The 14,253-nt window shown below is 53.1% G+C and overlaps 1 protein-coding gene across 2 annotated transcripts in view; it reads right to left on the bottom strand.

Annotated features, from left to right (window-relative positions):
- Positions 1-14,253, bottom strand: part of TRIB2 (tribbles pseudokinase 2) — a 39,295-nt gene that overhangs the window by 7,477 nt on the left and 17,565 nt on the right. For both annotated transcript variants that reach the window (XM_037528502.2, XM_054701365.1), the window contains exon 2: positions 12,126-12,418. In XM_037528502.2, coding sequence (XP_037384399.1) covers positions 12,126-12,418 — 293 coding nt within the window. The remainder of the gene's footprint in view (positions 1-12,125; positions 12,419-14,253) is intronic.

Below are 14,253 nucleotides of genomic sequence, written 5' to 3' on the forward strand. Positions count from 1 at the left end.
AAATGAATGGTCTTTCCCCTTGCAATGTCCCCTTAACAGTCCAGGGATTATGAATTTTCTAGGCAAAGAAATCAATTTTTATTAAAAAAAAAAAAATCAAAGCCTCAGTGGCCCCAATCATTCAAATGCCCCACTCATTATCCAGGCACCCGGAATGGCGTGGGGGAACAGACGTGACAGGACAGCCATCTTCTCAGGTTCTGTGAGGACTAAATGAAACAGGGTAAGTGCAGCACCTGTCGCAGAGCCTAGCACAATAGAGCTATACAAAATGGTGGACATTCTCATTGATCTTATTAAGACCTCCACCCCCCAACCAGACAGATGAACAAGGATGAAGAAACACCAGCCTCAAGCGGATGCAAGTGGAGGTGATTTCTGTGACCATATGTCTTCCGGGCCCTTGGCAATTGTTTTTCCCTCTGTCTGGAATGTTCTTCCTCCAGCTATGTGCCCAGCTCACTCCTGCTCACTTTATTCAGTCCTGAGGTAATCGGAATGGGCTTCATGGAGGTGGTGGTATTAGAGATTGCTGGAAGTGACAAGTCAGGGGCAGGTGGAGACTTTTCTCACCAAGAAGCTGTAAATGATGGTGGTTATCTCCTGCAGCTTCTCAGAAGAGCGAGCCAGGAGGTGGAAGCTGGACTAATTTGGCCCAGAAGCTGCATCCCTGCGGGTATTTTGCAACCTGTCCCTGGCCTGCAGCACAGCCTGCTCTGCTTTCCACCTGTGAATGAACAGACTCCACCGGGGGCAGCTTGTGTGCTCACGGCCGGCTCAGCCCCTCGCCAGGCCTGTGTCATGGGATGTGGGGCCAGGAGAGAAAGCCAGGGACAGCAGGACTGGCTCCACTCCAGCCTCCCTCTGTGAAGCCACCACACGCCCAGGGGCCTCGCAGCATGATGACAACCCACCCACCCTCGTCAGGGGCAGGAGTGGCATCCTCGCCCTGTGGGCCTGTGGGCCACGAGGTCTAAGAGGTGAGACCACAGGCTCCCTCCGCCTCAGTTTCCCTCTGAAGAATGAGAACAAATAGTTGCATGGTCTCCAGGGGACTCTTCTAGCTTCTAAATTCCTGCAGGATTTTAAGTTTCCTTTCAATCTTTAGCTAGATGCCCCTTGATGTCTTAGCATTTTGTAAAGATTTGTTAAAGGGAACTGATTCCGCTAAAAGGTTGAAAAATAAAGTCTGCACAACAACAACAACTTGAGCTATAGAAATGGCAACATTTCTTACCTGACATCCACATAATCATAATACTCTAGAGTAACAACAAAAGCCACCAGGAATGTAGCAGCTACTAAATGCCCAGCCCAGCCTCTAACAAAATGGAAAGGTGTGTACAGACTTCCTGAAGAAGAAGGAAACTGAGGCAAACAGAAGTGAGCGTCCTAGGAAGGGGGAGTGAAAACACAGAGATGGAGCCCATGTCGAGAGGATTCTGATGCGCTCTGAGAGACACCCTGCCACCGATGTCACAGATTTAACTTAATGTGAGAAACAGAGAAACTTCTAAAGGGAGGCCCTGGGTTTACAGACACAAGTCTGCCCACGCCACATGTGCTCTACTGAGCTGGTGACATGGAGACAGGTGACTGCACCCGCCCACTTACTAGACGAAGAAACTGAGGCACAGAGGCAGACGGGACTTGTCCGGAGCGCTCCGCGAGCTGGCGGAGCCGGGGGCCCGGGTTCCACCCCAGAACTGCGCTCACCAAATGGAGAGCGCCCTCCAAAATATCAAAACAGCTACACCAGCAAATCATGCTTTGCTTTAAACCTCTAACCACAGCAGGAAGAGATCAGGACAGGGTGGGCCGGGGCGGGGCCCACCGGGAGTTCAGCCAGAAGATGTGGGCCTGGCCGGGACGGGAAGTCCGGTGGCCCGAGGTCAGTGAAACCGAGAAGTCACTGACGGCGTCCCGTGGGGCGGGTCCCAGCAGGCAAAGGGTCAAGCGAGCAAGGTCAGCGGCAGCCAGGCCTGGCCTGGCCCTGCGCTCCTGCGAGCTGCCCTTGTACAAGCCGGAGTCCCACCTGGGCCACGGCTGGTGGGGCCAGGGAAGAGTAGCCCCAGCCCCAGGGGGCCACGTTATCCCGCCCTGGCCATCCCAGACTGCCAGTGACCGTGGCTCCTCTCATTCTGTCCTGCATGCACAGTTACCCGCAGGTCAGCTCTGACAGCCACGGATGCCCTGGGCCCTCCAGACACAAACACACCCAGCTCCTGGCTCAGGCTGGTCAGGCTGCAGGCAGGCAGGCAGCTGGTAGAAACCAGCAGGGCACGCACTGAGCGTGGGGTCACAACAGACTGTTTGGGGGCCCAAGGAGAGGGGCTCAGGACTCCCGCAAGGAGCGCTCCTCTCATTACCTTGCCACAATCCGGGTGATGAGGGTCTCAGCCTCGGCTTGTGATGGGGAGAACAGCGGCTTAGAAAGACGGAGCAACTTGTGAAGGAGATGGCGCGGCTAGCGGGAGAAGCCCGGTCCAGCTCCGGCACCAGGGGATTCTCCGGCTGCTTCCCCCAGCAGCGGCCCCCAGCCTGGAAAGGTCTGTGCTGCCTGCGTGCAGATGCACATCCGTGCCTGACTCATCGAGGCCGCTGGGAGAAGGGGAAGCCATTCCACCTCAGACACCTTGGCGGGAAGGCACCGCAGGAGAGCAGCGCCGTCTCCATAGGAACAGACAGGGAAACCCGAGAACTGGGATGCGGCTCTGCCTCCCCATCCATACCCCATCCCCCTCGCGCCTCCCCTGCATTTAGACCTGGCTCCAGAGGATCCCCCGACTCCAATCAATCAAGTCAGCCTTGCAGAAATGCTTCCGAAGGTAACCTACTGTTCTGCTGGACAGCCCTGCCCCGAGGGCCCACCCAGTCCTGATTCCGCCAAGGTTACTGCTGTAACCTACTGCTGACTGACTGCGGAGGCTGACTAGGGTTCCAGAACATTCCTATCCGTACACCACTGGCGAGGGAAGAGCAGAGCTCAGGCCAGGTCCCCCACCAACCAGGGGGCCCTGGGAGCTGTCTGTCCACACTGGGCCAGACGGATGCTCCTGGGCTGGGGCTCCCCGAGATGGCCCAAGTCGCTCCCTGAAGCATTCGGGGGATTTGAAAACCCTGGCTCTGTTTTGGTCCTGCCACTAACACACCACAGGAAGAACATGCACCCCACCCCTTTCTGCATCTGTATCTTTAAAGATAAAGCTGTTAGGCATAAATCCCCCCTTCCACCCCCGCCCCCAATCCCACTGCCTCCCCTTGGTTCCAGCCTCCTCTGTCCTGGAGTAGATGTCCCTCCTCAGCCACGGAGCACTTCTAGGATACAAGCTGACCCTGTCCTGCCCTGTCTAGAAAAACTCTTCAGTGGCACTTTCTGGATTTTGGGTCAAATTTGAGGTCACAGACATGTATACAAAGTGCTAGGCCTCATCTCTGCCCCCCTGTACCCTGCAGCAGCAAGTCCTCCCCAGACACTCTCTCACCTTTGTTACACCTTCTGGCCCCTTCTCCTTCCCTACCCCATCACGCAGACCAGCCAGCCCTGTGATGGAGCCCACCTCCTCCCTGGCACACCCATTCTCTGCTGGAATTCTGCTCCTCCTGCCCCCAGACTAGAGCATCAGAAAAATATTCCCATCAGGCAAGTACTCTCCAGAATCAATTCTTACACCTCCACTGTGAGTTCTTATACTAGTGTAACAGGGTGCCTCCCCTCCCTGCCCTGCAACACTAGCACTGAGTTGTGCACGGCAGGTGCTTCATCAACAATTTCAAGATAGTCAGGTCTCCTGGGCACACACCCCAGGCCCACCACCGTTTAGTTCTAAGACCCTCAACTGTAACATGGTTGTAACAACAGTGACTTACTTATTGGGTTTAAATTGGTAGATTTAAATATAGTAGTAGGGCCTCCCCGGTGGCGCAGCAGTTGAGCGCTGGGTGCAAAGCTGCCCACAGCCTCTGCAGTGCCTGTTCGATCCCCGACCAACGAGCAAGCGTCCCACATGGTGCACAGACCTCTCCTGCCACCCGCTGCTCCCCTCAGCAGTGTACTTCGTCAGTCTGCCTGTTCTGTTCTCCGCTCTGGCTCTGGTGAATTCTCTCACCCTCCCGCGCTTCTGACTGTACCCAGTGCTTGTATAAATAAATAAATCAATCTCTAAAAATAAATAAATAAAAAAATATAGTAGTGATTAGAATTACAGGAGTTAAGTGTCTCACTGAGATCAGGCTGGTCCATGGCAGACCCTGGATGCTACTTCACCGAACACAAGTCCCTGCGGGCTGGCCTTCCGTCTCCCTTGGGCTGGCACTGTTCTGTCCCCCTGGAAAAGCACTGGCACAGAACATGTGCTCAACGACTATTTGTTGGACAAAGAAATGGATGTACTGGGGCTGACAGGAAGCTGAGCTTATCAGCTGGTGCGCCACAGCAGCCTGACACCCACTTCTTTAAGTCCAGGGAGGGCACCAGGGTGGATGCACTGTGCTGGACGCGCCAGGCTGATTCTCTCCAATCCACATCCGAGAAGGAAGGTCAAGGCCAGACGGCTAAATGGAGGAATCAAAAATCTTACGCTGCTCCCTTTGGGCTCAGGGTCCCACTGCAGCCATCAGCGTATTTATTACACATAAATATTAATAGTAAACAGCCCAGCAGACATCCTGCAGAGATACCTACAGTCTAGTCTGTTTCTATGCACACAGAACCCCTAGGATGTCCTCCCTGCTCGCTGTGATTCAAGACTCCTTCATAGACAAAACCACTCGCCCTTTAGACACTGCTGAGGGGGTCTTAAATAACGTCACTCTGCAAAATTCTTGAAATCAAAATGGAAAGGTTGGGTGCACTTCTCACTCGATGTGAAACTTGGAAAGTCTTGAAATGTGTCTAGGTGGGAGAGACATGATGTCTTCAGGGCTTCCTTTCTGGGCACCACCTAGTGCCAAGGCGGTGTTCTTACGCCTGCCTCTCTCATCTGCCCTTACAGTCCACTCTGAAGAGCTAGGTCATTCGTGCAAGGTCCACCATGGCCTGGGAGCAGTGGGCAGATGACAGCCTCTGCCCCCAAGAAGCTTCCAGCCCAGCAGGAGAGGAAAACAGTCTAGATACATGCACGATTACAACAGAGGGGAGGGGGCCTCCCCGGTGGCACAGCGGTTGAGTGCTGGGTTGCAAAGCTGCCCGCAGCCTCTGCAGCGCCAGTTCAATCCCCGGCCATCGGGCGAGGGTCCCACATGGTGCACAGACCTCTCCTGCCGCCTGCTGCTCCCTTCAGCAGCGTACCTTGTCAGTCTGCCTGCTCTGCTCTCCCCTCTGGCTCTGGTGAATTCTCTCACCCTCCCGCGCTTCTGGCTGTACCCAGTGCATGTATAAATAAATAAATCTTTAAAAATAAAATAAAATAAAACAGAGGGGAGGGGCATGGCATGAAGTCGCAGCACTGTGAAGCTATCTGCAGCCACTACAGCACAAATTCCATCCCCGGTCAGGGAGCTGACCCACATGGTACAGCAGATCTCTCCTGCTGCCCCCCTCGGCAGTGTATTTCAGCAGATCCGCCTGTTCTGCCCCCCACTCTGTCTCTGATGAATCTTCTCACCATCCCCCCACCTCTGGCCTGTACCGCAGTTCTTGTATGCATAGATCAATAAAAAATAAATCTTTTGAAAAAAGAAATAAAACAGAGGAGAGACGCACTGTGAGTGGAAGGGGGTCATACATACACCATCCTGGCAAGAATGGGGGGTGAGCACTCCCCTGGGGTGGGCTGTGCCTGCAGTACCAGCAGTACATGAAAGGGATCTCAAAGAAATGAGGGCATTTCAGGAACTGTCTCCTTCAAAGCAAAGAGGTGTTTTCCTAAAATACAACGAGCCACAGCTTAAAATAACATAAATGGCTATTAATGAAAGAAAAGCAAAATCGCACCTCTAGGGTTCCTGGGCCTGCCCACTGCACTTGGTTAGGTCTGAAGCCTCCAGAGAGGCAGGAGCGGCTTGCAGCGCAAAGGGAAGAGCCAACACAGGTGCAAACACCTGCGCAAGAGCGCTGACCTCAGTGAGTGGCAGAGGGAGGGGAAGACACTCCCGCCCCACGGGGACACGGGTCTGTGCCCGGGCAGATGGCATTCATTACACTGAACTCCCCAGGGCACCGGGTCCCTACAAAGACTCCCAGCTCCTCTCCTGCAGCAGCAGGCACCGCTCGGCTTCCACAAAGCAGAGGAAATGAAACCTATGACGTCAAGAGATAAAGATCTTTTCACCAAAGAAGAAACACATACAGAGGCAAGTTGCTCAGTTCACATGGGGTATTTTTGTGCAATGAAATGTCAACACTGAACCATGATGAGGGGCGGGGAGGGAGGGGGGCTTTGTTCCAAGGGGAAGAGCTATCAAGAAGCCCTGGGCAGGGCTGCTGCTCCAACAAGGCACTTTCTTTAAGCAGGGGGTCTGCAGCCCCAGGGTGTCTGCAGCTCTGCAGTGCAGCAGCCTGAGGGCGCTTCACAGCCTTACCCAGCAAGCTGGCCAGGGCCCAGGAGGCCACACCAGGCCCTACTAATGCGGTGCCAAGCTAGGTGCCTACTAGCATGGGCGCCCATTATGAGGCAAGTCTTCTTGCTATTTCCACATTGCAGATGGAGCAATCTGGGCAGGAGAGGGGACTAGGCCAGGGTAAGCTGAGTGTAGGAGTAGCCTCTGCCTATTCTCAGGAGTAAACGGTTCTCCCCAGCGCTGCCCTCCCCTTGGCTCAGGTGGAAGCCCGGCATCCGGGACGAGCGCCCAGGCACAGCGTCACTCCGGTGCCACGAAGATAGGGCTGGGGAGTGGGCTCAGCTTTTGGGGTTTGGGCTTTGCCCGCTACCCAATTCAGGGCCCCAACCCACCCCCACTCCCAGGGCCATCTGGGACCTCACTGTAGAGACGTGAGGTGAGGGTATGTCAGCGTGACTTAGGGTCGGAGCTTAACTTCCTCAAAATGCTGCTCAAGACCTGTGGGATTTAGATTTTTCCCTTTCATTAGTGCAAACAAAAGGACTGAGGCTGGGCCCTGCAGAAGCATCCCAGGGGACAGAGAAGGAGCGGAGCGGGGCGGGGACAGTGTGGGGAGGCCCCAGGCCGGGTCCCTCAAATGCCTGGTGTCCCTAGCGTCCCTTCCTCACATATATTTCATGCACCTTAAGTCTGTGCTCCAGGATGACCTTGCACCCACCCCAGCACCGATGCAGGGTCGCCGTTCCACAGAAGAGGAAGACGTGGCTGCATCTGGACTCACCCATGGACTTGGCTGAGAAAGGGGCCACATGCTGCCCGCATCCCCAGCCCTCGCCACCCCCTCGGCTACAGTGATGCTGTTAGCATTTCTTTTCTCAGGAAACTGCAGCTGAGAAATCTTACCTGACTTATCCCCAGTGGCAGCCTCTGAATTTGCAGCTAAAACAAAATTAAAGCGAGTAGCACAAGCAGAAAGAACGGAAGGTGCCGCTAATTCCCAGGCGGGAGGCACGTCACGTGCGATCCTCACAGGAGTGGGGTGTCACTGGGTGTCATAACTGAAAGGCGCCAGTGCGAAGCTGTACTTACAGTGCTGACAGTCCCACGAGTCCCCGCAGATATGGATTTGGGGTTCCGGACAGCCCAGAGTGAGAGGAGGTGTGAGCCCACAGCACAGGCAGGTCACATTCTGGACCAGGTGGGGATGAGCCAACTTCAATCCCTTTCCTGAGCATCAAAGGAGAAGCAGCCCCGTGGGGGAGAAGGCGGACGTGCAGCTGTCTGGACCGGAAGCTCAGTGAGCAGCACTTCCAGAAGTCTCTTCCGTGCTCCCCCTATGCTTCCCCTGCCTAAGGAGCCAGGACAGACCCAGACCCCACGGCTTCTCGACCCCAAAGCCCTTCCAGCTCCACACACTGAGCCGCATACCTTGGGCATTGTCAGAAGAGGCCTGTAGGGTAAGCTAAAAAAGCATCAGGCTTTTCTGCCCTCCCGTCATCAGGATAGATGAGGGAACCCTGTGGTCCCGAATGCATGCCTGATGGCGGGCACCTGGAGCAGGGTGTGGGCTGATGCAGATGGGATTCACCTGGGCTGAGACTGGGCTTTTTAAGGGTGGTGTCATGGAGATGCCACAAGAACAGAACTACCAGAAGGAGCAGAGCCACGAGAGAAGTGTAGACCACTAGAGAAGGCCGGAGAGCCCAGAGAGAGTGAAGACTTGCTGGGTGCCCCCCAGCACCCCTGCCTGCTGTGTACCTGGTAAATCCCAATAAGAGCCTGAAAAGCCACCAAGGACTCCAGGACTCCTTTACCCCGTCTGCTCAGGTCATAGAGATCCTGCTCCGTGTCTTCCTGCCTGCAGGGTAAGGTAAAAAATCAGGCTTCTCTGCCCTCCTGCCATCAGGATAGATGAGGGAACCCTGTGATCCTGAATGCATGCCTGAGGGCGGGCACCTGGAGTGGGTACACCTGGGCTAAGACTGTGCTTTTAATGGCGGCGTCACGGGGACGCCAGGAGAAGCCAAAGCAGAAGCTGAAAGAGAAGCCGAGAAGCAGCAGAACGAACGCCAGAGAGCCCAGATAGAGTGAAGATTTGCTGGGGGCTGGGAGGCCTGCCAGCCTCCCAGCCCCCCAGCACCCCTGCCTGCCATATGTCTGGTGAACCCCAATAAAAGACCTGCAAAAAACCACTGAGGACTCTGACTCCTCCTTTACCCGGTCTGCATGGGATCAGAGAACCTGCTCAGTGGTCCAGTCCTGCCCTTACACTGCCGCTACAAGGAGGAAGCACTGGTCTTCCTGAAATACCTGTCCATGGGCTCCTGTGCATGGGGATGGACATGAGGGTGACCACGAAGTGCTGTACAGAGGCCACTGAGCAGGCCAGAGCCAGGGACTGTGCCAGAAACTCACTGGCAGAGGGGAGCAGAGGGCGGAAGGAGAACTCTGAGTGATAAAACCAGGGCCTCACAATTTACAGTCAAATAAATGCTCAAGGAAAAAGGTAACCTGGCAAAAAAATCGATAGCTGGGTGGAAAAAAGTTCCTCTCACCTAGGAATTGGGGGGGAACATTCACCACATCCTTGCAAGGGGAAGCAACTTCTCAGAGCCGCCCAGAGACACTTGGCACATCTGGGGACGGTCCGTTCACTGGGATTTTGGCAGAGAAAGTGCTGGAGTGAATTGATAGGTTTCCAAGCTGTGTGACCTTGAGTAAGGTCACTTAACTCCTGTGGCCCAGCAGCTCACCAGCCAGCTGGTCCCTGGGGAAGCGGGTGACACGCATGGACTCCGGTGCTCAGAGTCCAATCACATGATGAGTGGTTGCTACACATCACTGACATTTTCATTTTCAGAAGGAAAGCCTCTTGGACGTGCAAAGGCTTGAGCACGGACATGCTGGCTAGAGTGACGTGTTCTGGCCTCACATCCACATCTCTGCGTTTCTGAAAGGGTCACGATCTCTCATAAAAGTCAAATATAACTGGTGCTGTGGGCGCTGGGGACCCTCCTCCTTCCTGGGATCTGCTTCCGGGGAGCAGAGCCAGGGAATGGGAAGCAGGGACCCTCGGCCCCTCAGGCGCCCCCTCCTGCTTCCACCTTCTTCCACCCAGGGGCGTCCACCCGACCCCTGGTACTCTCACACATCCTTTGGTCCACCCCACAAACAGGCATTACTGGGGCAGAGCTATGCGGGACCTACCAGCCCTGAATTCTTCTCTGAAAAGACACAATCAAAATGCTCAGAACCACTGAGCACTTGGCAAGAGCATCCACTGTCCTCACACCCGCCCCCGCCCCAAGCAAAGACATCTCTTAGGACTCATTTAATGGGAAATACACCCTCCCTTCTGCTCCTTCCTAACATCTGAGGTATTACCAAGCTGTGCCTGAGCGTCCTCATCTACAAAATGGGCGTGAGAGGATTCCTTTCCAGTCAGTGGAGAGACTGAGGTTAATGAATTAAGTGATAAGTGTGTAGGAGGACGTCAGAGAGGTCACCACCTATGACCTCTCATTTTTATAGTTTATAGTTATTCGAGCACCCAGAAGCTGGACCACAGAAAAGCAAGTGGGTAATTTTGATGGGGGGCTGGGTGCATATTTATCTTCCAAATGAGAGTACTCAAAGCACACACCTGAATGTTATAATTCAGAAAAGCCTTAGTCAATAGAACAGAGCCAGGACAGTAAGGATGAGGAACACAAGGCTGGGTCATGACCCCATCTAAGGTTGCCACGGGTATTACAGGCAAAACCAGGAACTAGGGGCTCCAGGCTCCAAGGACAGAAGCATCTGGCCTTAGGATAGCCCTCTGCTTCAGTGTCATAAAAGTCACCCTTAATCAGGATGGTCAGTGCCACCCAGGCAGATAACACCCTTCACTGGTGAACCCACCTCTGTGGGTCTAGGACACCCAGCAGGCATCTGGGCTTCGTATATTCAGCCGCGTTATAAACACTCATGAAATGTGTTCCATTGGGGTAAGTAACAACTGGTCCTTTATCTTGGCTAACCCTGACCACTTCCCAGACATTTACTCCCCAATTAGCTCAAATCCCGAAGGTGAAAAAACCAAAGCGCCCTCCACTGGATCTCGCTTGTTTGGATACCAGCTCTAAAAACAGCCTAAAACTGGGCCTCCCGGGTGGCCGAGGGGTCAAGTCTCAGCAATATCACCGCTATGGCCTGAGTTTGATCCCCAGCCAGGGTGCTGACCCACATGGCGCAACAGACCTCTCCTGACTCCCTGCTGCTCCCCTCAGCAGTGGATTTCAGTGGATCCACCTGTTCTGCTCCCCACTCTGTCTCTGGTGAATCCTCTCACCCCTCAGACCTCTGGCCTGCACCCCAGTTCTATGCAAAAACAAATAAATAAATAATATTTTTAAAAATCTTAAAAAAATAAACTATCACCAGTCAGTGGGATCAAAAGCTAACTAGAAGTCAGGTGCCTTGCTAGCAAGAGCCGTGCCAGACACGGACAAGGCACTTGAGACATGTCTGTTGAGTGGAAGCACAACATGCACTCGCCGTGTGCTCAGATGGTCCTGAATAGCGCTGTCAGCCACACTCCTAGTGGGCCAGGAGGATGCCAGGCAGCTCGAGAAACCCGTGACAACGTGTTTGTAGAAACACTAGAACAATTCTTAGTACACAGTCAGCGATGAATATAAATCAGTTGCCTCCACTCCTCTAAAAAAGCACATTCTTAAAAAGCAAAAATTGTCTTGGATGAGTTTCCACAAATGAAGTAGCTGGAGAAGGTGGGACCCTCCTGGGGGTCACTGAGCAGAATGAAATGATTTAATGGAAGAATAATGAAGGGGACCCAGATGCCAAGCATCCTGTCCAGCTGTGTCCTAAAATGACTGAGACCCTCATGTGGCCAAGGTTTGCATTGGCAGTTTCCTCACCTGGGATGCTGGTCCTTCCAAGGGCCTGAAACATAGACCTTTCAAGTCTTGGCTCCAAAATCATCTCTCCTATAAAGCTTCTTAACTCTCCCAGTCTTCGTTAGAACTGACATCCCAGCCCCCAGTTTCCATGGTACCCAGAGCATAACTTCGCGTAGGGCCTGTAACTCTTCCTTGACAGGTGAACTGACTAGCCAAGTCACCTTGCAACCCAGAGTACTAAGCATCGTGATCACAACACATGAAATATACTTAGGAGATACCTATTACCTATGAATACAACATCTGTATTTCTGTATATATCTTGAAATAAAATCTCTAATTTTGCAGGTAAGAAATAGCTATACGAATGAATTATAAGTGAGTCATGCCAGGCAGAGAGACTTCTGAAGTTCAGATTTTTAGAATCTGGACTTATTCACATTGAAAATGATGCAGCCACCTTAAGAGTCCATGACGCCAAAGCACAACCAGGTCACAGAAGAGCGAAGCATCTGCCCTTTCTGCATCAGATGACAGCTTTAGAGTCCTGGCAACTGATTTTTCAAAGGGCACTTAGAACATTCCAGTAGTCACCCCCCCTCTGGCCTTCCTTCTTCTCACCAGGACCAGAGGCTGCAAAAAATGCCCACCCCAACCTTTCCAGCCACCAGCTCTGAGCCGCCCACCCCAGGACGCAGTCTGGCCGGGAACGAGACTCACCTTTCTTCATCCTTGAAGATGAATTTCCGCAGCTTGAGATCGCGCAGCACCAGCCCCCCGTCATGGCAGTGGGCCACGGCCGAGGCGATCTGGTAGAACAGTCTGGCCGCCTCCTCCTCCCTCAGCTTCTTGCAGGTGCGCACGAAGGAATGCATGTCCCCATAGCTGCGCTCGAAGAACACGTAGGCTTTGGTCTCTCCCAGGATGATCTCTGTGATTTGGTTGATGTTGCTGTGTGCAGACAGGCAAAAGCATGGGGCCAGGGACTCCTGGTAGCAGCTGATGTCAAACACCTAGAGCAGGATAAGAGATCAGGCGTCAGCGGGGCCTGACACAGCCGAATCTCAGAGGGCACACACCTGGCACAGGTGCCACAGGTACAGGCGCTGCGGCAAGGAGTGTGCTGAACTTGGACCCAGACCTCACTGACCCGGCCTCCCAGAGCTCGGTGGCCTGGAAGAGCAAGCACTTGTCCCTCTGGGCCTCCACATCCCCATGTGTAAAGTGGGTAAATGATACCTGACTCACAGGCTGGGGAGGATTCTACTAGAAAATGAAGGCAAAACTGCTGGGTGGGATTGAATGCACTACACTAATGTAAGTTATTATTTTTTTCTCTCTACACCCTTTGCCTGTTTATAGAAGTAAGGACAAACTTCGAAAAAGTGACCGACCCACACCAAGCCACTGAGCACACCTACTACCTTCCCAACACCCACAAAAATGGACATCAGCCCCGCACGACAGCAGGTATACATGCTTTGTGCTACACATTCTGTTGTACCCCAGCATACAGCAGATGGGCAATTAATAGATTAATTATTTAAACTTTGCCCAGAGGTGACCTTACACAGCACCCTTATTTTATTGATGTGGGAATCAATCGAGGCTCAGAGAACAGGTCACACCCAGCGCCCCCCCCCCCCCTCCGGCGGCAGCACGGGGAATAGGACACACTTCCCTTTAACAGGAAGGCAGCAGACACTCCTTTCTCTACTCCCTGCACAGGCTTGAGCTCAATGAATCTGTTATGTAATGGTTTTCTATGAATCAAAATTAGCCTGTGAAATGCCACCTCATTGTGGAGGCTATTTAAAAAGAATCCACCCTCAATACCTTTTTGTAACAGACCTAAAAGGAATTAACCTGGCAGAGAATTTTTGAGGTTATAAGGGAAAGCTTTCATTCATTTCCAGACCTCCACTAAATCCCAAGCCTGGATTTGGGTGCCGTTTAGCTCTGTGCCTGGGAATGGGGGCGGCTGATGCTCCGCTAGGCCTGCAGGAAGGAGGGGGCTTTGCTAGAAGCATCCACCATCAGGAAAGCTGGCCTGGAAAATCTCCAAATATGAAGTCCGGTCCCTGCTCACCCACCAAGACTGTGGATGAAGCAGATAAAGCCCGGGGGTCCCTGCACCTCCCTCCTCTTCATAAACTGAAGACCTTGATTGAGAATGTCATTAACCTTTGGAGGGTTCTGCCTCCCACAGGAGAATCTGCTGAAAGCTGTCTCCTCTGAGTTGACAGTGCCCCTTTGTGAATAGAGCACTGGCTCTGTTTGCGTGGGCAACTCAGCTTCTAAAAGCCACCCAGCAGCCACAGGCTGCCCTTTAGGAATCCATGAGTTAAATCACTCTTAGTTCGCTTGAAAAAAAAAAAAAAATCTGCGAGTCAAACAGGGAAAGTAAGTAGCTCAGGAGGCTGGTGCTCACAGCCCGGCGAGGAAGCAAGGTAAGGTTGTGAATGAACCATAATGAGGCAGTGCAGGAAAGCCGCACAGCTGCTGCCACTATAACCTAGAATTTAAGAATGAATACTTCACCCTCTCCAGAGACCACAAATCACACTGTGATACTGTCAAATGATGACCTACGAGCGGTGACCTCAGAGGTCCGTTCAATTAGGAATCTGAAATGCTTGAGTCAACTTTAACACCCAGACAGCAGGCAGCAGAAACCCAGGAAAGCCTCAAAAATTTCACAGAGAGAAATAAATGCTGTGCAGAGGCTAATGTAAACACTCCGTGTTATGTAATGAGGGTGATGTGCTCTGAGGCAGCAGGCTGCGGGCTCCGTCGCCAGGGCTGAGGGAGTTGGGGTTATTTATGATGCACTTCCTGCTTCAAGTGG

The sequence above is a fragment of the Talpa occidentalis genome, unplaced genomic scaffold, assembly GCF_014898055.3.
Source record: "Talpa occidentalis isolate TD23 unplaced genomic scaffold, MPIMG_talOcc4v2.1 talOcc4.5, whole genome shotgun sequence".
Taxonomy (NCBI): Eukaryota; Metazoa; Chordata; class Mammalia; order Eulipotyphla; family Talpidae; genus Talpa; species Talpa occidentalis.